The sequence below is a fragment of the Microsporum canis genome, genomic scaffold, assembly GCF_000151145.1.
Source record: "Microsporum canis CBS 113480 supercont1.3 genomic scaffold, whole genome shotgun sequence".
NCBI lineage: Eukaryota > Fungi > Ascomycota > Eurotiomycetes > Onygenales > Arthrodermataceae > Microsporum > Microsporum canis.
In genome coordinates, this window is record NW_003299167.1 from 34,802 (window position 1) to 57,271 (window position 22,470).

The window sequence follows — 22,470 nt, forward strand, 5'->3', positions numbered from 1 at the left end:
TTACCTCCTCAATAGGATATGTTTCCCACTCTTGGTACCTCTCTTCCGTAGATTTGAATGAGAAAAGCGCACCCTCAAAGCCCGGTGGGGACGGGCGGGTCCATGATACAACCGTCGGACCAGCCATTTACCACCTTAAGTAAGATTGTCTTTCTTCACCCGTCAGTCTTCAAACAGAGAAGCTTGAGAGGAGGCTAACATGTTACGTACCTCTCGACTTTGTCTTCGATGGAAATGGAAGTAGCTTGCTGAAGAAGCTCTGCCACTTATCCCACCGCTCCTCCCATGGGCTCCTCAGATCCATGAACGAGTGGTGCGCCCCGTCCTCTGCATTCGAGTGTGCTGTTTTCCTCGTCGGGCCCCCTTGTACTTCTCGTGGGAATGCACTCCACTCCTTGGGGTTCACTCTCCCTCTCTCAGCACCCGTACTAAGATCGAATTCACGATGGGCCCTTGGTGTGGGGGCATGAGCCTCTGCCAAGACACGATCGCGCGGCACGGGCCGGGTGGGTTCGAAAACTTTCTCGATCGGTGGAGAATGTCGCTCCACCTGCGCTCGGGAAGAATGTTGTGAGTGGAAGGCAGCAAGATTGCGACGGCTGGTCGAAGGCCAGGGTGGTGGAGGGCGTGTGACGGCCTGTAGGGGTTCTGGGGAACTGTAAGGCTGCATGGGAAGGGGCTGCTTCCCTGGTGGCCAGCTCTCATCCGGCTCAGAAAGGGGGCGCCAGCATAGAGCTAGCCAGGAGGGAAGAGCGAATGCGACCATGTTGTGGAGAAGACTAAGCGAGGTTTGAGGCGGAGCATGTGTGTGAAAATAAGGCAGAAAGGCGTCCAAAACACAGGATCGGTGAGCTTTCTTTATAGACTACGAAGTTCTTCTAAGCAAGGGTTAAGATTCACGTTCTATCGATCGCCAGCACTTGAGAATTGCGATGCAGGAATCAAACGCAGCAGCGCAACTTAAACCTGCGACGATCATCAAACTTGAGGCGCTAAACCAAGAATGTCGAAAACTGTGAACGTTCACATTCTCAGACGTTCTGAGTTTAGCGCCGAAGTATGAAGGGGGCTTTTGGCTTCACCAAACAAATTTCATTTCTAGTACGAAGGGCTTTTGCCTGACCAAATTCCCATCGGAGGAAAAGACCTCGACAAAATGGACGTTACCGTAGTGAAAGCTTTGGCGGACTGCTTAACTACAGCTTACAGAGATGCGGAAAGGGTTGGGCATAGTCATATCGGTGCTGAGGCCTTTCGAAATGACACTGTAGGTCCCATTTGCCATGTTTTTGCCCGTTTACTGAGTTCTTCTCCAAGGTCAAAACTTCCTTTATTAACTTTTTCGCTGCCCTCCCGGACGAGATCAAGGCAGCTGTAAAGAAGTCCCACCACAAGAGAGATGCCGGCCCATTGACCCCAATAACCCTTTCCGCGGAGCTTCAACCTTCCTTTAACAAATGGAAAGAGAATATCTCGTCCTTTTATACCCAGGTTGGTTATACCGTTGAGGCCAATTGCTCTCTGAAGAGCCTATACAGCTTCTTAACCGCGGCGGAGAATGGATATGCGAGCGGCCGAGCACGAACAAAGCTCCTTTACGTTGCTTTGTTCCTCATCAAGGAACGCTTTGGCCGCTATGAGTTACAGGAAAATGCCATTGAAATCTTCCAGCGGGCCATGGGCGATAATCCCCCGCAGGGGATGAGTGAGAAAATAAGCGTGTGGGCTTTGAAAGGGGAGAAGTATAATCGCCTTGCAGCTGATTTGGGAGGCCACGGAACGTTGCTCCTACTACCTGAAAGAGATTCAATGTAAGTCTTGTGGGGCAAATGTACCTGTCTCATACTAACTCTCCCGGGTAGTTGGGAGCGAAGGCTACCAAAAACAGGCCAGAAGCGCTTAAAGGAGACCGACTTGCTCCTAGCCCGAGGTATCAATGAAGAAGCTACGCGTATTGGTGCCCATGATGTGGCCAAGAGTATTATTGATAATGTGGTTCGGAATATCTCACAGCAGCTTGGTACTCTGGAATCATTTAATTCGATGCCGCCTATCCTGCCACAACGCGCTACGGGACGGGAGATACACGAAAGCTTGGGAACGAACGATGAGACTCGGGACGACCTCTCCCTTCATTCATGTGAGTATTAATTCTCTCTTTTATGAGTATATATAAAGAATAGAATAAATAGCTTATAAGGCAGATCCCAACGTTGGTCATAGTAATAAGCGACCCCGTCTGCATATACATGACGGTGATGATCACCGACGCTCAAGGCAAAGGTTGGGTGAGGGTAAAAGAACCAAGACTAAGCCATTACTAAAGCTGGTTACTGACCTGTTGAAGGCATTTCTGCTGCAAGCAGCCATGCTACACCGTATGCTGGAGAAATTATATCGACATCCTCCCCCAAAAATTCGTCAGATTCCTCCCGTACACCCCAGGATTCTTCGCACGATACAGTGGCACAAATAGAGCTAGGCAGACGAGCCAACCATGATCTCAATGGGCAACATTCATGTAATTTCACGGAAGCCTCCAACCAAGGGATAGTGGCACCGAGCGGTAAGTTCTTATATCATTTGTTCGTCGCCGACCGCTTATAGTTCTTAGTTCACCGAACCATAACCGCGCGTCAGATAGCGCCAATACGTACAGTCGCTATCGGAGCTCTCCTAAATACAAATGAAGGAGTAACCGCATTGTCGAGTGATACTCTAGAGAGTACGGGGAGCTCGGCCATCCTTACTTCCCAGTATCATCCGTCCCGGGATCATAACACCAACAGAACCGCGCAAATATCTCCAGACACTGCAGGTGAAAACCAGCCCACAGAAGGGCAATCAGGGCTGGGCCAGATTACTATAATAACACCTAGGTCGGACTTGCATGTGGAGGACAGCAATATCCAGAACGGTGAGCATTTTTCCCAAAAGATACTTTACATAGCTAACAATTCCTTTTGCAAATAGGTACAATCGGACATCCAGAGGACGCCAGAGATTCCCTAACTCACCTATCTACAGATAATTCTGTGTGGGAAAGGCTTCACACGTCTTTTAACCCGTCAAGTTACTATAGGCAAGTTCCACAGACAATTTCACCAACCACTCCTTTTGATCCGTCGGGCTTCTATGAGACATTGCAAACATTTCAATTTTATAATTCACCACTTCACTTCAATCCATCGGGGCACTATGAGCATTATATAGAAGACGAGGTTCCTATAATGTCTTTCGATCCATCGAGCTTGGGTTTAGAATGCCATCCTTCCGGTCATCAGGCATTGCTGTAACTAGCAATCCCGTGTTAGAGATAGTTGAGAATCCTACATTATAAGAAAGCATGTTTTACGTGAAGAATGAAATTTACCTACCAGGTATCTTTTCCATCGAGCTTGGGTTTAGAATGCCATCCTTCCGGTCATCAGGCATCGCTGTAACTAGCAATCCCGTGTTAGAGATAGTTGAGAATCCTACATTATAAGAAAGCATGTTTTACGTGAAGAATGAAATTTACCTACCAGGTATCTTTCCCACGAAAAGGCACAATAAAGTCGGAATAATATCCACTGGCTCTTCATGGAAGATATACATTCCTTTTGTAGGACTACCCCCAGGAACAAAACAAGCTGTCTCTGAAATGATTATAGGAATAATATATTCTGGTCCAGTTTTATTATTGACAGTTATTCGTGTGCGGATCTTCCAGGCTGTATATCCTAGATCCTAAAAATATTATTTTAGAATATTCACTTATACAAGGGAATCTTTACATACACCCATCCCAAGATGTTTAAGAAGTGGCGCAACATAACCGTTGAGGCTCTTATTTGAATATTTCACGTTGCTATTATCCTCCATTGGTCCCGCCACAATCACACCATCCAAAAACGCTTGCTGCAGAATCTTTAGCAACCCTCTGCCAACCTCATCAAGATAATGGGTAGTGGGAGCCATAGTCTCAATAATAAACTAAATAAGTCTGATACTAGAGAAAGAGTATCACTCCCTGACTTTATAAGGATGAAGATAAAGAAAATTCTACCTTACCCCACTACGTATCTATTAAACAGAGGGGCACCTATGTCATGTGAGAAAATGTTTACGTCATAGAGCAACTCGAGATAAATAGTTAGCAAGAAAGAGCAATAGTAGATCTACCAGTCTCTCTGCCGCCAATTGGAGCGGGCTCGCCTTTTTGGCCGATGGCAGATTCTGACAAGATGCCATTACTTCGGCGGCATGATGCCGCCGATAACGGTGAAGAAAATACGAAGATGACAATAGAGGAAATGAAGACGTGTTATTCTCGACAAGATGCTGAGACCGCTATGTTTACTTATCACTACATCGAGTATGGCATCCCGTCCTCTCCCATTTTCCCTCTTCTTCTTCCTCTTACCCTACCATACCTATAGTTATCTCAGTGCTAATAATAAAACCTCATGAGTTTAGGTTCAGGGAAGAGGATATTAATATGCTTAAAGATTGTATATCACGAGTAGAGCAAGACGATGATAAAGAGGGCATCAAACATTTCAAATAGTGCTTGCCAAAGTATCAGGCAGAAACACCACCTGCTTCCCCGTACGTATATAGCTTACCCAGGTTATCCCTTTACACAGATGCTATTTTCACTCTAACCCAAGAATAGTTTCGATTCCACGGAACCCGAAAAAACTTGGACACAGACACTTTGTGGAGGCTTCGTGTTCTCAAGTATAAATTATATCTAATCTCTGATGATGATATACGCAAGAATATAGAGGCTATTATGAAAGCGTATCGTTCGGATCAATTAAGGATGACCTATGATAAAGTGACTCTCTGGTTTGCCGGACATCTTGTTTATGGGCCTATTCCGAGAGAAGGGTTCGACTTTGGGACAATAATTATGGAAAATGGACCAGAATTCTATAAGAAATATGGTCGTCCATGCACTATATGGGCTGAACCGGTAGCTATCTCTACAAATGCTCAACTTCAATGTTTTTCTTTACTAACTATAAATTAATAGAACACACCCGCATTCCAAAAAATGATTCGATATACCATTCGACCAAAAGATCATATGCTGTGTCGTCAGGCATAGTGTGTAATGGAGCTGTGGGCAAGGCAGATGCTCCGTAGCATGACAGTGATAAACAATGATGAATCCCAGACTATGGGGTCCCCTAAACATATATTTATTATACAAATGCTATAACTAAGAAGGGAGGGCATATATACATATTTATGCTAAGTATTAAACAGTTGCGGTATGCTATATACAATAGTCAAAGAAATATTAACTGGACTTTAATGGCCTCGGGACTTTGTCGTGCTAACCCGAGAAAGACGGGTGTTTACACGGTCAATGTCATATGGGTTTCCTTCATACTCGATGGTTGCTGCCGTATGAGTACGAGTTAGGCCGGATCTAGCGGACTGTATTCGGGCAAGTGTATCCCCGGCTCTCCCCAGCTCTAAGCTGCTTCGCCGCGATGTAGGGTCTGTTTCTGATATCTCCAGATCGCTTTCAAGCTGTGCCGAGTTTGCTTGTATAATTTTCTGCATAAAAGCATCTGCCTCGCCAGCGAATTTGCAACGCTTTCGAATATCTGCGCCGTATTTGTAAAATAAAAATGGGAACGGAACACATGCTAGTGCTAGGAAGGCGGGTATAGTAGAAGCCCAGTGAATTCCAAGGTTCTGATACATGTATCGAGTGAACAGTGGAAATGCGGCTCCGAAGAGTGATCGGAGGACAGAGTTGGCGGCAAGGACTGAAGCAGCGTATATTGTATATGCGTCGATAAGGTAATTCATTAGACTGAGGAAGACTAGTACCATACCAAAACCAAACGGGGCTGATGCTATAATTGAAACAATCCAGTGTATCTGAGGCCCATTGGTCCAGGCAAACCAGAAGAGTCCGATAGGGATAGCAATCCCGCCAATAATTGCAACCGGGAGTCGCTCTTCCGGGGGTGCGAAGCCTTTGTATTCCTGGGAAACTTTTGCATATCTCCTGCTATCCAAGAGATTCACGACCATAGCTATAAGAATCCCGCCCAAGACTCCCAGGAATGCCAGACCCCCAATCCCCGGGGTCCAGCCTCTATATTGTTGGTAAACGACAGGAAATGCCGAGAAGAGCATGTAGAGGGTCCCGTAGACAATCGCCATATATATCGATAGCAAGAAGACAATAGGCTCACAGAAAAGGAGAATCCAGGGCCGCATGAGCGCAGTTTGGAATGCTTGGCCAATGGACAGCTTCCCTTGTTCAATGTCCATTCTGCTTGCATACACTTTCCCGGTTAGCTTCGAAAGTCGCTGCGCCCTCTTGCGGAGGAGGACGGGGGGGTAAGTTTCCGGTAAGAAAATCGATCCAATAATCCAGACTGTACCGGAAAAGATGGCCAGTAGGCCCTCAACCCACCTCCATCCTGCTGACTCGCCTAGGAACCCTCCTATTACGGGGCCCAATACTGGCCCCAAAAATGGGGCAATGGCAAACAAACCCATAGCCAAACCTCGATGGGAGGCTGGAAACATATCTGCAATCACACCGCCAGCATTTGTCAAGGGTGATGAGCCAAAGGAGCCGGCAAAAAATCGGAGTACAAGTAACGTTTGTATGTTAGGACTGCCAGCAGCCCCGGCATTGAAGGCTGTTAATGCGAGATAAGTGCCAAAGAAAAGCACCTGGCGGCCAAATAGTTCGCTCATAGGTGCCCAAATCAGTGGACCAATTGCAAAGCCAAGCACGAACAATGAAACACCTAGTGTGATAACCTCTGCGTCCGCACGAAACTCCCGAGCAATCTTTATCGCACCTCCAGTATACGCAGACGATATCATGGCGACAGCAAGGGTAGCTATGGCAACAACGAAGGTGATGGACCACTTTTTGACGGCGGAATAGTTCATCGGATTTCGAGGATCGTTAGGAATCCATTGTACGAGGTAAGGGTCTTCTTCCGTCCCAGATCCGGAGTAGGGGTAATTGATTATCTCTGGGGTGACAGCACCTGGATCAGTTACCTGTCTCCAGTGAGGGATCTTCCTCTGTGTCGATTTCTCGCTCTCCATGACATCTGTCATAACTTCGCGTCGTTTGATGATTGTTTGGAGTGAGGTTAGGGAGCTATAAGTCGATAGGGTATAAATAAGTAGCACCCAGAAATAACAGAGGCTTTTGGGTGTGATGATAAAAAATCTCCTTGTTTTTCGTGCCCCTGGTGTACGAGAAAGGGACTTTCTCACTGTTCAAGGGGGGGGAGGGGGGTATAATCTCTTTTAAAGCGATCACCAGCGGCGACATGTTGGTATTGTCGGATGAGCCGAATTCCGCAAAAAAGTCTGACACTCTAGCACACCCGGTGCAGGCTTATGCTACTGAACAAGTGGGTACGGAAAAAGCTCTTCGTTCTGGTGGAGTTTCTGGCTGTCTCCCTCTGATATCCAAGGTCCGGCCAAGATATGACGTATGTATGTGAGAGGCTCTGAGCCTCGGCTCATATCAAACGTGCCGGAACCCGAATACGGCATCTTACTAATCTTTGCTTTTTTGCTTTCTCGAAGTACGAAGTCTAGACGAGCCGTTGGTCCGCATGATACGACTCATCGTCTGAGTTGCGGAAACATAATGTCTCAGACGGTTTCATCGAGCCAGAGCCGAGGCTGTTGCCCGCTGTTGAAACGCTGCGCCCTACGAGAGCACGGTCCGAAAGAGGATCTTTTGTTCTTGGGCTACTTCTTCTTCCCATTTATCTTACATTATATGGTCGGCTATATCGACAAAAGGCAAAGCGTCGCCTTGCTGCAAAGGGGTGAACCGCTCCAGCCACCAACGGCTATCGTCCATGTACTCCGTACTATGTAGGCGAAAATCCTAGGATAGACGTTTCATTCATTGGCAGGATAGGCAGCGGTCCACTCCCCAAAGACGAACAGTTTCGGCTTTCAGCCTCAAATTATGTTCAGCCTTGGGATGTTCCTAGAAGTATAGTGGTTGGCATTTAGAGTGCCGGCGCACTCTGCGATCGGATAAAGCTATGGCTCTCCTTTGATTAGCTTCTCTAAAGAATAAGCGGCTCAATTCTAACCTTGAGCTTATGTGCAGATTTATTAAGAAATAGCTGCCAGATCCTTTCCTGAAGGCGGCGGTACGCCGATTTTTCCCTTGTTTTTCCCCTTGGTATGGACTCTCTGGTCGCTCGGGTCGAAGCCGCCGTTTCCCCACAATGCCCACTCCTCTGTTTCTCGCATATAATCTTCAGGTGTAAAGGAGTCGCCAGTGCGTTTTTCGTGTTCGAGAAGTTCAAAAAAACGCTCATAGTTAATCCTCGTGTGCCATTTACCATTAACCAGGAATCGGTTGGATGCAAGCAAAATACAGCAGCTATGGGCATGTTCGGCGGATATTCCGTAGGCAAGGCCACGCCGCGCAAGTTCCTCGTTGAGTGCAACCACAAAGGCGACTATTTCGTGGTAGAATGGAACATTCTGCATAGTTAATCCTGCGTTAGAGCTAGAGCTCGTTCCACAGTAAGTGACACCCTTAACTTCAATAAAGCAGGGCAAGCCTTTCTCAACAAGGTCTGCATAGCCTTCCACCTCATCTTCGATGTTGAATCCTTTGACAAGCGTAAGCCGATATACAGTCCTATGCACCTTTCTCTTCTCTCGAAGTATGCCAAGGCAGCGCTGGAGGCGCTCCCAGAAATCTCGATGTAAGGGCCGGTCGATTTTACGGAGACTTTCCCGGTTACTGGCGTCGATTGACACGTAGAGCTGAGTTACTCTCTGAAGTGCCGCCAGTTCGTCTGGATGCTGTGCATTGCATACCAGGAAACTTGAAATATGCTCGCTGTGGAGAAGGGAGAGGAGCTCATTAATGTGGGGGTAGAATATTGGTTCACCAACCAAACTCAGGGCACAATGCCTGATTCGCATAGCTTCCGCAAAACGCTCAGCCTTAACACCTGGGACGCCGCGCAGCATCTTGATCTTTTTATAGTGCCCTTCTTTAACACCGTTGAAAATGAGTTCAGGAGGGTCAACCTTCCAGCGCCATGTGGTTCCAACCGGATTTGTTCCATGCCGCCAGCAGAAGATACATTTGTTACTGCAGGAGAGAGAAGGCGTTGATTCCATGCAAAGATGAGATTTAATCCCATAGAATGAATTTTTGTAACAGGATCCGCGGCCCCGAAGGGCTGATTTTGTCCATCGACAAATTTTGACACCTGAGTGAGATCCAACAATGGTATACCCTTGTTTTGTTAGCGCCGTATATGTTGGAGAAGTCGAAGGTACCATCTCCTTGCTTGGAGACGGTGACGATTTCGTGGTGGAATAGGTGGTAAAATCGATCGGTTCATCGTCAAGGAGATCTTCGGGCTTGAATTTGATATCTTCCAGATCAGTAACCTTTGACACTTTGGCCTTGGATCTCCTTGGGCGGCTGGGGTTTTGGAATATCCCGTCGTCCTCTACGTCATCTTCGTCGCTTTCTATAGGGTCCCCACTGCCCGGGACACCTTCGCCCAGCCCGCCACCATTCTCAGATATGTCGTGGAGTACCCCAACGATGCCATCACACCATTGTTGCAGGGCTTGCTCGCCGTCAGTCTTCACGTCTCCCAGACCGAGCGGATATGCTCGCCGCTTTCCGGTAAGCTTTGCCATCCACTTATCCACTGCCACCGCCTGCGAGCAGAATCCTTCTTCTAGGGTTGGCCATCCTTCTTTATCTCCAAAACCAAAGACGGCGTAACCAGTCAGCCCTGACAAGGGAGATGTATCGATCCGGAAATCATTATGAGTTTCATCTAGATGACCCAAAAAGTTATTTATGATGCTGTCGATATCATAGCTTGGTAGAATAATGCAATACAGAAAAGATGTTCCGGGACCTGACGTAAGCGGCTTCGGGGCAGTAACAAAGTAGTCATCAAAGTCAATGTAGGATAAGTCAAATAATTCTGGAGGTAAGAGCCTGCACTGGGCATTCTGCGGAGCTACCTCAAGTTTGGCTTTTAAATGTTCGAAGGCGGTTCGGGCCCTTTTCTCAGTAGAGCCCGTAAGTGAAGTAAAAAAGACAATTGGTTGAATGGCAGTGATCTGAGCGGTTGCTTTCGTGTCTCCTTTCGACGGCTTCATTCCACGCAGCCTCTTCGGTACAGTCTTTGTTTGGCTCTTTAATGGTGTATTATTCGTAGGTGTTGTACTCTCTACCCGCCCTAGCGGAGCAGTGTCATCAGGAGCCTTTTTGCTGGTACCTTGCTTCTCCGGTATGGACCCGCTTCCCAATTGCCTGCCGTGGCTCGAGATTTTAGCAACGATAATTGAGACGGTTAAGAGAAGGGCAAGAATATAGGTTCGATATGTATGCCATATCGATAGGGTAACTAGATCAATCGCCTGCAGTTAATATAACTGGCCGCGGGGCAGAAACAACTGTATATCTTATCTCACCTTCGAATGGAACGACCATGATTGGTGATGTGAACCCTTGACTCTTTACTAGAGATACGGTAGGTAAAGCACCGCAAAACAAGGTCGCCTAGCCCTTTTAACTCCTCTTATATCTTCTTTGCTTTGATATTATTTGTCTCTTGTCCATCATCACATTCACTGTGTGAAGTCGCAAAATGCTTTTAACCCTGGAGTTTCTTTTTTTAAGTGATCAGCTTATGTCATGTTTGCAATGTTTGCTGATTTAGGATTAACTATATTACGTGCCAAGACTGAGGGGCGCAAAAACGACCTCAAGTCGGAAAACAGCGTCAACGATACGAAAGATGGAGAAGATTGAACTTGAAGATATTGATTAATCTAAGACTATTCGTTTTTAAAACATGCGAATCCTTCAGTCTATCGTGCTCCGAAGGTGATAAACAATGAAAACAATTCCCATGTTTTCTGTTTGAAAAGGCCCAGATGCTCGTATGCTCCCAAGAAGAGAAAAAGGATATATCACCCGGAACGCCATACAGAACGCTGAAGAGATGAAAACAACATGAGGCAAGGATAAATGCAAAAGAGAACAAGAAAAATGAAAAGGGATATCAGATGGTTCCCTGCATTGCGCTGTGCATCCGGCACCCGACCGTTTGAATACCGCCAGCCGTGTGCATCATAAATGGTGATTAAACAAAAGAAACTTGGTCGTTATTCAATTATAGGGCAAGCCGGCTTCGAAGCTCGTGCCAGAGGGCTGTCTGGCTTGCGTTTGAGCGCTCAATTGCATCTCGGTTCTCTTCTGCGCGTCGGAGGAGGTACATGACGCACTCCTCTGTTGAGCCCCAGACGACGTACTTGTACACCTGGGCATCCTCGTCGACATCGCTAGTGGACTGTGTGATGCTCATGGAGAGTTCATCAGCCATTCCCATGAGCTGGGAGTAGATGACGTCAGCGAGCGGAAGGCCGTGTCTGATCTGCTCTTGTCGTAGAGCCCGAATTTTACTGGTGCTCTCTTTATTGTGGCTGGCAAGTACTAAACTGATCTTTGGGGCAGAGTGGTCATCGATGTGCTGGGTGGCGAGCATCCGGGCAGCCTCGTCAAAGGCATTGTCGGTCTGCTCCTTGGTGTCAAAGATGACATGGCGTGGGTCAGAGTTGATGTAAGCACCCCGGACCAGCTTGACACCCAGGGTGAATCCCTCATCCTTGGCACGCTGCAAGTGCATGGCCAGGGTAGCTGGAGAATCCTTAAGGTACCTACAACGGAATTGTTAATTCGTGAACCAAAAAGAACAGAAAAGAATGCAGCGGACTCACATTTGATAGGTGTTGTAGATGACGGTCTCACCGTCCTTGTTGTATCTCCGCATCAGGTCCATGGTCCAGGAGTCGATACTCTTCTTCTGGGAATAGTGCTCAGCGTCAACGCAGACCCTGACATTGCTCTCCTTGGCCCTGGCGCAGATCTGCTCGAGGGCGTCTCCGAGGATGGGATCAACGTCGGCACCCTGTTCGAGCAGCTGGACGGCCCCCTGTCCGGCGCCAGAGTACTTGATGGCGACCAGATCACCGGAGTTGGAGTACTGAATGGTCTTGAGGGTTCCGTCGAGCCACTGGGCGACTTGGGTGCAGTGCAGGGCCTCCATCTCGGCCGGGCTGCCGGTCTGGTCAGAGCCGTGGTGGGTGTCAACCTCCTTGGCATAAGAGAGGATGGCACCACGGTATCCCATGGCCTTGAGACCAGCGACGGTCTGCCTGACCTCGGCCTCGTTTCGACCAGCACAGAACTGGGCATAGAAGACCTTGTCGAGCAGGTAGCTGAGAACCGGATTCCCGGTGATGAGCTTCAGGTTCGACTTGAGCAGGTTGGAGGCGATGTCCATGAGAAAAGGCCGGGACATGGCACTCTGGATGGCGATGCTGCGGAGGAGATCCTTGTTTGGCAGCCTGTCGAGTGCTCTCTGCTGTGGCTGCTGGTGGCCGGCAACTGCTCCTCCCAGGCCAACGACATCTTCCGCAGCACCGGCCACGGGGACAGTCTGGGGCAGATCAGTCCCTGCACCCCATGCTGGCCGGGGGGCCAGAGGGCCAGGCGTCTCCGTTGGGATGTGGATGGGACGGAGCTTCAGGGAAGCATTCTGTGCTGCGTTGGTGATGGGAACACGTCTGATGGCAGAAGCTGCTTTGGCGGTGGTGCGAATGTAAGCTGGTACGCGAGAGGCCATTTCACTATATCAAGGGCTTTTATCTAGTGTGGCGGTCGGTGGTCTTGGTCTTGGTTCTGGAGTATGGGAGAGGAGGAAGAAGAAGGGGGGAGGGAAGTCAAAGGGGGTAGAGGGAGGGAGGGAGGAATATATAATGCGTGCCACCTGGTGACTGTCTCCCTCGCTATCTATCTACCTTGGTACTTTTTATCTCCCCGTGGGTCGTCCCAAGCGGGAAGTGTGACGGTGAGTCTTTCTTCTTCTCTGCTATCGGCGGAAAGAGAGGCCCGCTGCGAGTCACTAAGCGACCGTTTCCGAGCCTTTCCAGGCTCTTCCGCTCTCACATGACCCAACTTCGCCTCCCTTTTTTCCCTTTTTTTTCTTTTTTCTCTCTCTCTTAGCGTCGCCTTGATTACTTTATATGAAATTTTTGCTTCTTCTTCTTTCTACTGCTTTTTCTACCACTTTCTTTCTCCATCCGCCCTTTGCATAACTAGGGCTTATCTCTTGGCCGGAAAGCCGACGGCCCTCCCCATCCTCTGGCGTCCCTTTTCGTTCTGCCTCCATGAAGACAAAGTGACATTACACAGCCAAGCGTTGAATAGTCATCCTGCCCCTATTGCTTGTCATCCCTCCGCCGACTCCTCCTTACAATACGACTTGTCGTGGTTGACTGCTCGGAGCACTTTTGTCTGTCTGGCTCGGTGTTGACTGGTAAGCCGAGGAAAGAAAAGTCCAGCCAGCCAGCTGACCGAAATCCGGGTGGGTAATATAAGCAGAGTCCAACACTTCTCCGTATCTCCGTAACTACTGCTAATGTACGTACCATTACATAGTACGTGGCTGGCTGGGGCTATCTGTCTCGCTCCTAGTCGCAATGCCCAGACATTTTCTTTCCCCCGTACTATGTAATAATAAAATATCTGTACTAATAAGAATCATGCGTAGGAAATAAGAAGAGACCACGTTGGTCCTCTCCTCCTCCCCCGGAACAGACTTATCAGGCAGAGATACGCGGGGAGGAACAAAACAAAAGAAAACAAGACACACAAGGAACGACCAAGCCCTCTAGTGCATGCTTGGCCCTGTGTGAGACCTGAGACTATAGCTCTTTCTGCTCTCCCTTGGCTGCATAGTATGTGTCTAATGTCTTATTATTTGCTGGCGGGATGGGAGGAGGGAGCTTGCATGTCGATTAAACCACTTTAGCATGCGCTTTCCGGTGGCAGACGGCCGATAGGCTGGGGGGAAGCTAAGGGAGCAACCCCAGCCAGGCCAGTTAAAACACCGAGAGAGCGTCGCACGGATCTCGGCATGCACCCATGCCATGCAAGATCGTCTCTCCTCCCTCCCAGGGTTTGCGTACTATGGAAGTAGTTTAAATGAGATAAGGCACTCGACAAGGTTGGAGCTACCAGCTTGACCAAACTTTACCACTCTATATATCACATACTATGAAGCAGTAGACGTACATCGTACAAGGAATAGAAAAAAAAAAAAAGAAAAGAGAAGCCGAAAAAAGAAAAAAGAACCAAAAAAAAAAAGCCCGGAACGCCTTAAGAAGGACTAGTCTTATGCATCGCGTATAACAAGGACATCGCTGGATATCCAAGGAGGAAGGGGGTAAAAAAAGAAAAAGCAGGGCTAGCCCTAACTGTCCGAAAGCGGATCTCGGCTCAGGTCACGGGGCAGGGCAGAGTTTTACTTTTTTTTTAAGCCTTTAGGGCCTAGACCGGCTTGGCAGGGCAAGCCCGTTTTTGGTTAGGCCGATGTCGGACAGAAGGGATGGACGAAGACAGACACGAAGAAGGGGATGGACTACTTGTTGCTGGGATACTCGACTTCTGTGCAGCCGACAAAGTCTTCCTTGATAGAGCGGATGTTGACGAAGCGGGTGAGCAGGTTGGCGCTGCCGGCCTTGTCGTTGGTGCCGCTCGCCCTGGCGCCGCCAAAGGCCTGCTGACCAACCACGGCCCCGGTGCTCTTGACGTTGAGATAGAAGTTACCAGCAGAATGGCGCAGCGCGTCCTCGGCGAATCGGAGGACGGCGCGGTCCTGCGCAAAGACCGCCCCAGTCAACCCATACTCCGTCGTGCGGTCAATCATCTTGCACATCTCGCCAAACGCGCTCTCTGCGGCGTCGTCGTAGACGTAAACGGCCAGCACGGGGCCAAAGAACTCGTTCTTCATCAGATCGTGCTCCGGGTCGCTCACCTGCAGCACGGTCGGGTGCACGTAGTAGCCCTGGCTCTTGTCGTAGCGGCCCCCGGTCAGCAGCTGCACGGTCTTGTCCTGCTTTGCTGCGTCGATCACGCCTGCCAGCTTGTTGAAGGAGGCCTCGTGGATGACTGGGCCGATGAAGTTGGCAAATTCCTCAGGTGGTCCTATCTTGAGCTTCTCTGTCTCGCGCACGAGGATCTCACGGAACTCCGCCCAGCGGGACTGGGGTACGTAGGCGCGAGAGGTAGCACTGCACTTCTGGCCCTGGAACTCAAAGGCGCCCCTAACTGTGTTGATAGCTGCGTTCTCGATGTCAGCGGAGCTATGGATGAGGTGGAAGTTCTTGCCGCCTGTCTCGCCCACGACGCGGGGGTAGCTGCGGTAGGTGCCCGCAGCGATACCCTGGCCGATCTTGCCGTACAGCTCGCGGAAGACGGCGGTGCTGCCGGTGTAGTGCAGGCCGGCGAAGTCTCGGTGCGCGAGAGCAACCCGGGTCACCATCCGGGCGTCGCCAGGCACAAACTGGATCACATCCTTGGGCAGGCCGGCTTCGAGCAGGATCTTGTAGGTCAGGTAGTTGGCGTAGACAGCGTGCGGGCTGGGCTTCCACAGCACGACGTTGCCCATCAGAGCAGGAGCTCCGGCCAGGTTGCCGCCGATGGCAGTGAAATTGAAGGGTGAGATGGCGTACACGAACCCTTCGAGGGGGCGGTACTCGCTGCGGTTCCACACACCGGCGGCGTGGTGCTCTGGCTGCTGTGTGTACAGCTCCTCGGCGTACTGGACGTTGAATCTGAGGAAGTCTGCCAGCTCAGCGGCCGCATCGATCTCGGCCTGCCACGCGTTCTTGCCCTGTCCGAGCATGGTCGCCGCCATGATCTCGTAGCGGTACTTGCCCGCCACCAGGTCAGCGGCCTTGAGGAAGACGGCCGCTCGATCAGCGAAGGGGAGAGACTCCCACGCCGGCTTTGCCTTGAGCGAGTCCTCGATCATGCGCGAGACATCTGCCTCGGTGGCATTGAAGTATTTCGCAACGGTTTCTGCATGGGCAGAAGGGTTCCGCTGCACGTCAGCACTCGCCGAGGCGGACTACCTCCTTTGTCAGTTTTGCATTTCCACATACTGTAAAATATTGTTATAGTATTAAAAGAGACTACTCACGTCCTGGAAATGGTAAGGGACCTGGACGGGGATAGAGGCCTTGAGAGACTGCAGGGCTGCCTGCAGACCCTGTCTCTGCTCCGAACCTCTGGCGTAGTGTTGCTGGTTTATCGTTCCTGTCAGCTTGGAATCCTGCCTCTCTCGCAGCTCAATTGGTTACTTACGTTTGGCTCATTGACTATGGTGGGCGCCCTGAAGCTGGAGAGAGCTCTGTATCTGACGGTGTTGGCCAACGGCTGGCGGGCCATGCTCAGACGAGCGGAGCGGGAGAGCAACGAAGACGACATGATGCTTGTAGCTTTGATAGATGCGGAGAAGAGCAAGAAAGAGAGAAAGCACAGGTGATGGTGAAGAAGAAGAAGATGATGATGATGATGATGTATCTTGTTATTGCTTGCTTGCTGACAAGTTTTTTTCTCTCTCTTGGACGAAAGAAGAAAAAAAGCCGTTCTTGGGGAAGCAGGAAAGACGCTGCTATCCTCGGGTGGGCGCGGGAAGGCTCCACAGTAGCTGTTTTAGTACGATGACTAAGCAAACTTCCGCCGAACCTGAGTTGACGATGAAGACAAGGGAAAGAGAAAGAAGATACGAGAGAGGAGGACAAGCAAGGGAGAAGACAAGATAGGAGAGATACAAGAGAGATACAAGAGAAATGCTAGTGCTACGAGAGTCAGACGTGGCGCCGATGTTGCAGGAGCTGACGCTGGAGCAGTGTCACCGGCTGCTACAGGCCCTCTGGCGTAGTCTGGCGGCGTACTCGACCAGTGGGAGCAGCAGCAGCAGCAACACCATCCATCAGCCAATGCGAGAGCAGATCAGGACCGATGAGGGCAGCACGACGCTGTTCATGCCAGCGTCCGACACGAAGACGACGACGGGAGTCAAGGTGGTCACTCTGCCCGGCGGTGGAGGCCCTCCCGCGGGAGCCATAGCCCTCTTCTGCCCCCATAGCGGCCAGCTCGAGGGCGTCCTCAACGCCGAGATGATCACCGCGTTTCGCACCGCCCTCGCTACCATGATCCCGTTTCATCTCTACCAGCTTCCCCAGACTTCTTCTGATGAAGATGACACCGTCAATTCTGGGCCTGGGGGGAACCGGCTGGTCGTCTTTGGGGCCGGCAAGCAGGCCGAGTGGCACGTCCGTCTGGCCCTGCTGCTCGCCCCCAGCCTCACCACTGTCACCGTGTTCAACAGGGGTCGTGCGGGCCTCGACAGGCTGCGTGCCAGCCTGGCTGACTTGTTTGCTACCCGTCCAGCCGTTTCTTTTGTCTACATCTCTAGAGAGGAAGAAGCAACACAAAAGTACAAAGACCGGCTGCGTGCTGCCGTGTCAGAAGCCGATGCCATCTTCTGCTGCACCCCGTCTACCGAGCCGCTCTTTCCTCACTCTTATCTACAAGATGGAGCCAAAGAAAAAGAAGAAACGGGAAGACGGAGAAGACAGTTCATCTCACTGATAGGTTCGTACCGCCCGCACATGCATGAAGTCGACACAGACACGTTGCTCTCGGGCCAGACGCTCCTCGTCGACTCCAAGCAAGCCTGTCTTGCAGAGGCGGGCGAGCTCATCTCTGCCAGGGTACGAGTCGACCAGCTTACTGAGATTGGTCAGCTCTTCCCTTCTTCTTCTTCTTCTCCTTCTTCTCTCTTTTCTTCTTCCTCCGTTGTGTTCAAGTGCGTGGGCATGGGTATCATGGATCTCGCGGTTGGGAGGGAGCTACTCTGCCTTGCCAGTGAACGGGGATTGGGCGTCCCCATCCAAGACTTCTGATTTGCATGCTCCATACATATACATAATACATCCATCACTTCCAAACCTGTTATCATTCCTGTTTATAGTTACGTATATCTGGCTCGTATATGCGGATTATCCCATCTTGCTCCGTGTACTCCGGAGCCATAGCATTGGTTAAGAGTATGCTGGCCCATTCGTTATAGTCACCTTTTATGTAATTGCTTCTTCTACTTCGGTTATTTTCCAAAAAAAAAAAAAAAAAAAACGCCTTTGCCCCTGCACCCCATGCTTATATCTTCCCCCGGATAAAGGTGGTGTCTCTTCTACCTCATCTCCGCCTCCACAGCCTAGCAAGTTGATGTATCTGGTACGTTTTTCATTCCTCTTTTTTGCTTATTTTGCTTCTCCGAGCTTGTATAATATGCTTATATAAGTAAAATCAAATTACGTCAGGTGATCATCGTGAACCTTCGGTCTTGGCGCGCTTTTCCACCCAAAAGCGGAAGAAGAAAAAACGACTTCGAACTTCTTCGACTTCCTCGACTCTCTTCCACACCCTCGCTCTCTTCGACTGCACCCTCATTAGCAGCTCCTCATCCATATACAGCATACTGAAGAGCCCGCCCATGGTCCTATGGGCGGGAGTTTTGCCATGTCCACCGCTGCTACTACCGGAAAGGTCCATAAGCGAGCGTACCAGGTACATTCAACCCCCCGCGCGATTGATAGAGTAGATATATATATATATATATATATATAAACATATATATTTATAAAGCCGCCTGACATCTCCCTAGGCTTGTATTCCGTGTCGAGAGCGAAGGGTTCGTTGCGACCTAGGCTCGGTCGATCAGCCACACCAGGGGCCCTGCGGTCGATGCCGGCGGGAGCGCAAGCTCTGTCACTTCTCTGCCACGCGAGGGAGGAAGAAGGGGGCTCCTGCTTCCACTCCTGCGCCCTCTGGGCCTAGCGACCTCATCACTGGTACTACTGCTACTGCTACCACCGCCACCACCGTCAGCGCTACCGCCGCGGGCATCACCCCTACCCGGCCGTGGGAGGAGTCGACCATAGCCGTTGCCGGCACTCCGGCATCTCTGTCGGGGGTTATAACCAGTCGTCCGGGCGAAAGCTCTGCCAGTCCCATTGCCGTACCTGCAGCTATAAAACGGGAGCACTCTCTCCAGCATGTTCTCTCACAGGATACCCCGCGTCCGGCCACCCGCGGGGACAAGACAGCGGAAAAGCTGCTCAGGGATGCCGCCTACACCTCTCATGACGCCCTGAATCTGCTCTTTGAAGCCGGCAGACATAGTGAACGGGTCGCCAGGTCCGACCATAACACTAACGGAGCCCCCTCCAGCAGACTCGGCCCCATTCCCACCAGGGAGCTAAGGCCGTCTGCCGCCCCAAGTCTTCATGACCCCGCCCCAGATTTTCACCCCTGGTCCAACCTACGGTTCGTTCGCACCGGGTTGATCACGGCCGAGGAGGCCTTTGATCTGGTAAACTATTTTCATACCTACCTTGCCCCTTTCACCCCAATTGCCTCCTCTTCGTTCCAGGACCCATCCATGCATTCAGAGTTGCTTGAGGAGGAGCCCATTCTTGCCATGACCATACTCATGTTGGCCTCTCGATACATGAAACTGTCTGGGCCCGGATCAGTCTCCAGATCTTACATGGTCCATGAGCGGCTCTGGCAACATTTACAAGGAATGATTTCCCGCATGATCTTTGGCCAGGAGCAGTTTACTGGTGGCACACATACTCACGACCCTCCAGAGGCCTCTAACCTCTCCACTCACGAGTACCCCCTCGCCGGCTCCAATTTTGGTAGTCTGAGGACACTTGGCAGCTGTGAAGCACTGCTATTGCTCTCTGAATGGCATCCTCGGTCCCTTCACGTTCCCGCAGGAGATGACGGAGACAGCATTGTTGTGAAAGATGACGTCCGAAGGACAATAGCAAGCACCGCCGGAATAGGGGGTAGGATACGTATCGATTGGCTGGAACCGGTTTGGAGATCGGATCGGATGTGCTGGTCTATGCTGGGAAACGCCCTCGCCTTAGCCGTGGAGCTTGGTATCTTTGATGAATATGACAACACCACCATCGGAGCGCGTGAGTCTCGGAGAGACATTTGGAATAACCCCTTATCCAGCCAGCGGGCGCATCTTGTCCAGCATTTGCTTTGGGTCTACCTTACCCAAACGTCCGGCCGACTCGGTAGGTTTTTTTGTTTCTCCTGTCTTTTAAGACATTCCCCAACTCAATCACGGGAACACAGCAACTAAAGAAAGAAAATGCCATATGTAGGATGGAAGAACTTAACCTCTGTCTCAGTGTCGCACCATGATACAGGCATAAAACATGGTGACACGATTCGCTGTTGGGTCGGTGTTGCCTCACTGATGAAGAGGGGCAACGAGCTCCTATTCCCTTCCCGCGAGCGAACTCGAGAAATCGTCAAGACAGGCGAATACCTGGCTGTCCTTCGTGTCCTCAACCCGCTCTTACGTGAATGGCAGAAAGAGTTTGATCGTGCAAAGCGTAAGTCTTCCGTCTCACATCTCGGGTGTCTAACCGAAATACAGAGCTAATGGGGCCCCCCTTATCCCCGCGCCGCAGTGTCAAGGCAAATGAGGTCCATCTTGACAATCGAGTTCGGATATGTACGAGTATACATCCATAGCGTTGCCCTCCAAGCCGTTATCGAGAATTATTATCATGTCATGCACGAAGGTGGTGGTATGCCTGAGGCGAGCTTGCTCGAACCCTTTGAGGGCAACAGAGAGTATTTTATGGAAGTCATTGCGTCAGCGAAATCGATATTACAAACCGTTGTTGAGGACCTACTTCCAGATAACCATCTGAAGCATGTTCCGATTCGAACTTATTCGCGGATCCTCGCCGGTGCTATGTTTTGTCTAAAGGTTGGTCCTCTCTCGCGGTTAATTGATGTACTTTTTCGTCACCCCCCACGCTAACCATCCGACTACCAGGCTACTTCTCTCGGCGCTAAAGACTTTGAGACGTCAGGGTCTTTGAGCCTCGTTGAACGTACGGCGGACGCGCTCTGTACATGTGTGGTGGATGATGTTCATTTGAGCAACAGATTTGGGGAACTACTGCATGCTCTTGCCGCAAGCTTGCGGAACAGAGTAGTGCAAATGACGGCAAGTGAACAACCAAGCGGAAGTATTACTCCCAATACTCTGGCTCCACATCGTCAATATGCTCAATCTTTTGAAGGTGATATTACAAACAATCAGATGATGGTGTGTGGCCCTGGCTCCTATCATGAATTGTCCATGGGTCGAATGGGACTGGAGGACCACTCTATCGCTGACCCAGTGTATGACAACTGCCAGGCTGGCTCTTCATCTGCTACAGCGGCGGGCACGCCTGCTTACTATGCCATGAACCCGGCATCAGGATTAATCGATCAAGTGCAGAACGATCCATTGATCAACTTTGCCGGGTTGGGCCCCAATCAACTTGGTTGGTCCGGTGGGCAGGACTTCTTCGATATGCTTGGTCCTTTGCTGGACGTACAGTACGAGCAATACAAGTAGCCTGTCCACCCTGTTTTGCGCACTTCAGGGAGCTCTAAAGGGGAAAAAAAAAAGGCCAGGGGCCCCAGCGCCTCTGTTCTACTTATCCTAAAGTGTCAATAAATAAGGTGAAGGAACTGGATGTACCAGTCGAACTACATCCGCAAGTTCCCAGCCCCACGCACCCATTCACCTTACTCTATCCAACCAATCAAAAAAAAAAACAGAAAGGCAAGACAACAAGACAAAAAGCACAACACACACAGTTATTTATACACATGCACCTATGGCCTACAGCGACTCGAGCTATACCTATCCGCTAAAATCTCGCAGCCGGTCTTTGATGTGAACGTGTGGGAGAAAATATGCTAACCTTTGCTTGCAGTTACGTGGATTACGATGAGCAATGGTCTGCATTTATTTTTGCTCTGCTTACCAGCAGAAGTGACCTGAACTACGTCTCAGTTGACTATCATGGCTTTTAAAGCAAGCCATACAAGGCAGGAAGAAGGAGAGGAAGAAAATACCCTGGCGGGCTGCTCGACTGGTGGGTGCTTTGTGACCAGCTAACTCTCTCCAGTAACTCTCAAGGTTAGCGTATTGCCATTTGTTCAAGAATATCTAACATAAAAGCGCTACACTAGCAAGATTAGAGAGCCATGTGAGCCCGTTATGATGGTCCACGCCGGCGACGACTCCATCCTTCCCATCGGTTTTGCTGCTGGAGAGAGCATCGTCAGCTGTCGACCACAACCACGGTGGTTCTCACCTTTGTAACCAGTTTTTTACCTTCCATTGAACAGTAAATAGCTAACCCGAGCCGTACGTATTTAGTTTATTATTATTATTTCTCTTTCTTTCAATCTTTCATCACACTTCGAATTGTCCAAGCTGCCAGGGCAGCATAACGAGCGGCGGTAAAACAGGCATGGGAAGAGACGACGCGGCAGGACGGCAGCATTTTATTTATTTTTTTTTTTCTCTACACAGCATATTTCATCTTATATTTAAAATCTACGTTTATCGGGATGGCAGTCACGCAGACAGGATAGGGACTCTAGGGCGGGATTACCGGGTCATGTTCATCTTTTGTTTCTTTTTCCCTCTAAGCTCAGGAGTCAGGCCGGCATAC

At 50.1% G+C, this 22,470-nt stretch overlaps 10 protein-coding genes across 10 annotated transcripts; 4 read left to right on the forward strand and 6 right to left on the reverse strand.

Annotated features, from left to right (window-relative positions):
* Positions 1 to 135: 135 nt before the first annotated feature.
* On the reverse strand, positions 136 to 766 carry MCYG_02845 (uncharacterized protein; the record flags this gene model as incomplete). The annotated part of the gene is made up of 2 exons (XM_002847293.1): positions 136 to 149; positions 211 to 766. The coding sequence occupies 2 exons, from the start codon at positions 764 to 766 to the stop codon at positions 136 to 138; spliced, it is 570 nt and encodes a 189-aa protein (XP_002847339.1).
* A 390-nt stretch (positions 767 to 1,156) lies between these two features.
* On the forward strand, positions 1,157 to 3,296 carry MCYG_02846 (uncharacterized protein; the record flags this gene model as incomplete). The annotated part of the gene is made up of 6 exons (XM_002847294.1): positions 1,157 to 1,267; positions 1,318 to 1,811; positions 1,863 to 2,140; positions 2,348 to 2,566; positions 2,615 to 2,917; positions 2,974 to 3,296. The coding sequence occupies 6 exons, from the start codon at positions 1,157 to 1,159 to the stop codon at positions 3,294 to 3,296; spliced, it is 1,728 nt and encodes a 575-aa protein (XP_002847340.1).
* A 73-nt stretch (positions 3,297 to 3,369) lies between these two features.
* MCYG_02847 (uncharacterized protein) lies at positions 3,370 to 3,960 on the reverse strand (the record flags this gene model as incomplete). Its single annotated transcript, XM_002847295.1, has 3 exons — positions 3,370 to 3,443; positions 3,525 to 3,729; positions 3,781 to 3,960. The coding sequence occupies 3 exons, from the start codon at positions 3,958 to 3,960 to the stop codon at positions 3,370 to 3,372; spliced, it is 459 nt and encodes a 152-aa protein (XP_002847341.1).
* Positions 3,961 to 4,226: 266 nt separating this feature from the next.
* MCYG_02848 (uncharacterized protein) lies at positions 4,227 to 5,095 on the forward strand (the record flags this gene model as incomplete). Its single annotated transcript, XM_002847296.1, has 5 exons — positions 4,227 to 4,357; positions 4,459 to 4,493; positions 4,550 to 4,590; positions 4,658 to 4,960; positions 5,021 to 5,095. 5 exons carry the CDS (start codon positions 4,227 to 4,229, stop codon positions 5,093 to 5,095), a joined length of 585 nt encoding a protein of 194 aa, XP_002847342.1.
* A 206-nt stretch (positions 5,096 to 5,301) lies between these two features.
* Positions 5,302 to 7,092, reverse strand: MCYG_02849 (polyamine transporter 3; the record flags this gene model as incomplete). The annotated part of the gene is made up of 1 exon (XM_002847297.1): positions 5,302 to 7,092. The coding sequence occupies one exon, from the start codon at positions 7,090 to 7,092 to the stop codon at positions 5,302 to 5,304; it is 1,791 nt and encodes a 596-aa protein (XP_002847343.1).
* Positions 7,093 to 8,118: 1,026 nt separating this feature from the next.
* MCYG_02850 (tRNA wybutosine-synthesizing protein 1) lies at positions 8,119 to 10,489 on the reverse strand (the record flags this gene model as incomplete). Its single annotated transcript, XM_002847298.1, has 2 exons — positions 8,119 to 10,403; positions 10,471 to 10,489. The coding sequence occupies 2 exons, from the start codon at positions 10,487 to 10,489 to the stop codon at positions 8,119 to 8,121; spliced, it is 2,304 nt and encodes a 767-aa protein (XP_002847344.1).
* A 685-nt stretch (positions 10,490 to 11,174) lies between these two features.
* MCYG_02851 (carbapenem antibiotics biosynthesis protein carD) lies at positions 11,175 to 12,686 on the reverse strand (the record flags this gene model as incomplete). Its single annotated transcript, XM_002847299.1, has 2 exons — positions 11,175 to 11,718; positions 11,779 to 12,686. The coding sequence occupies 2 exons, from the start codon at positions 12,684 to 12,686 to the stop codon at positions 11,175 to 11,177; spliced, it is 1,452 nt and encodes a 483-aa protein (XP_002847345.1).
* A 1,797-nt stretch (positions 12,687 to 14,483) lies between these two features.
* Positions 14,484 to 16,333, reverse strand: MCYG_02852 (delta-1-pyrroline-5-carboxylate dehydrogenase; the record flags this gene model as incomplete). Its single annotated transcript, XM_002847300.1, has 3 exons — positions 14,484 to 15,947; positions 16,047 to 16,148; positions 16,211 to 16,333. The coding sequence occupies 3 exons, from the start codon at positions 16,331 to 16,333 to the stop codon at positions 14,484 to 14,486; spliced, it is 1,689 nt and encodes a 562-aa protein (XP_002847346.1).
* Positions 16,334 to 16,698: 365 nt separating this feature from the next.
* Positions 16,699 to 17,817, forward strand: MCYG_02853 (conserved hypothetical protein; the record flags this gene model as incomplete). Its single annotated transcript, XM_002847301.1, has 1 exon — positions 16,699 to 17,817. One exon carries the CDS (start codon positions 16,699 to 16,701, stop codon positions 17,815 to 17,817), a length of 1,119 nt encoding a protein of 372 aa, XP_002847347.1.
* A 616-nt stretch (positions 17,818 to 18,433) lies between these two features.
* Positions 18,434 to 21,359, forward strand: MCYG_02854 (conserved hypothetical protein; the record flags this gene model as incomplete). The annotated part of the gene is made up of 5 exons (XM_002847302.1): positions 18,434 to 18,481; positions 18,579 to 20,010; positions 20,146 to 20,334; positions 20,413 to 20,663; positions 20,787 to 21,359. 5 exons carry the CDS (start codon positions 18,434 to 18,436, stop codon positions 21,357 to 21,359), a joined length of 2,493 nt encoding a protein of 830 aa, XP_002847348.1.
* Positions 21,360 to 22,470: the final 1,111 nt, after the last annotated feature.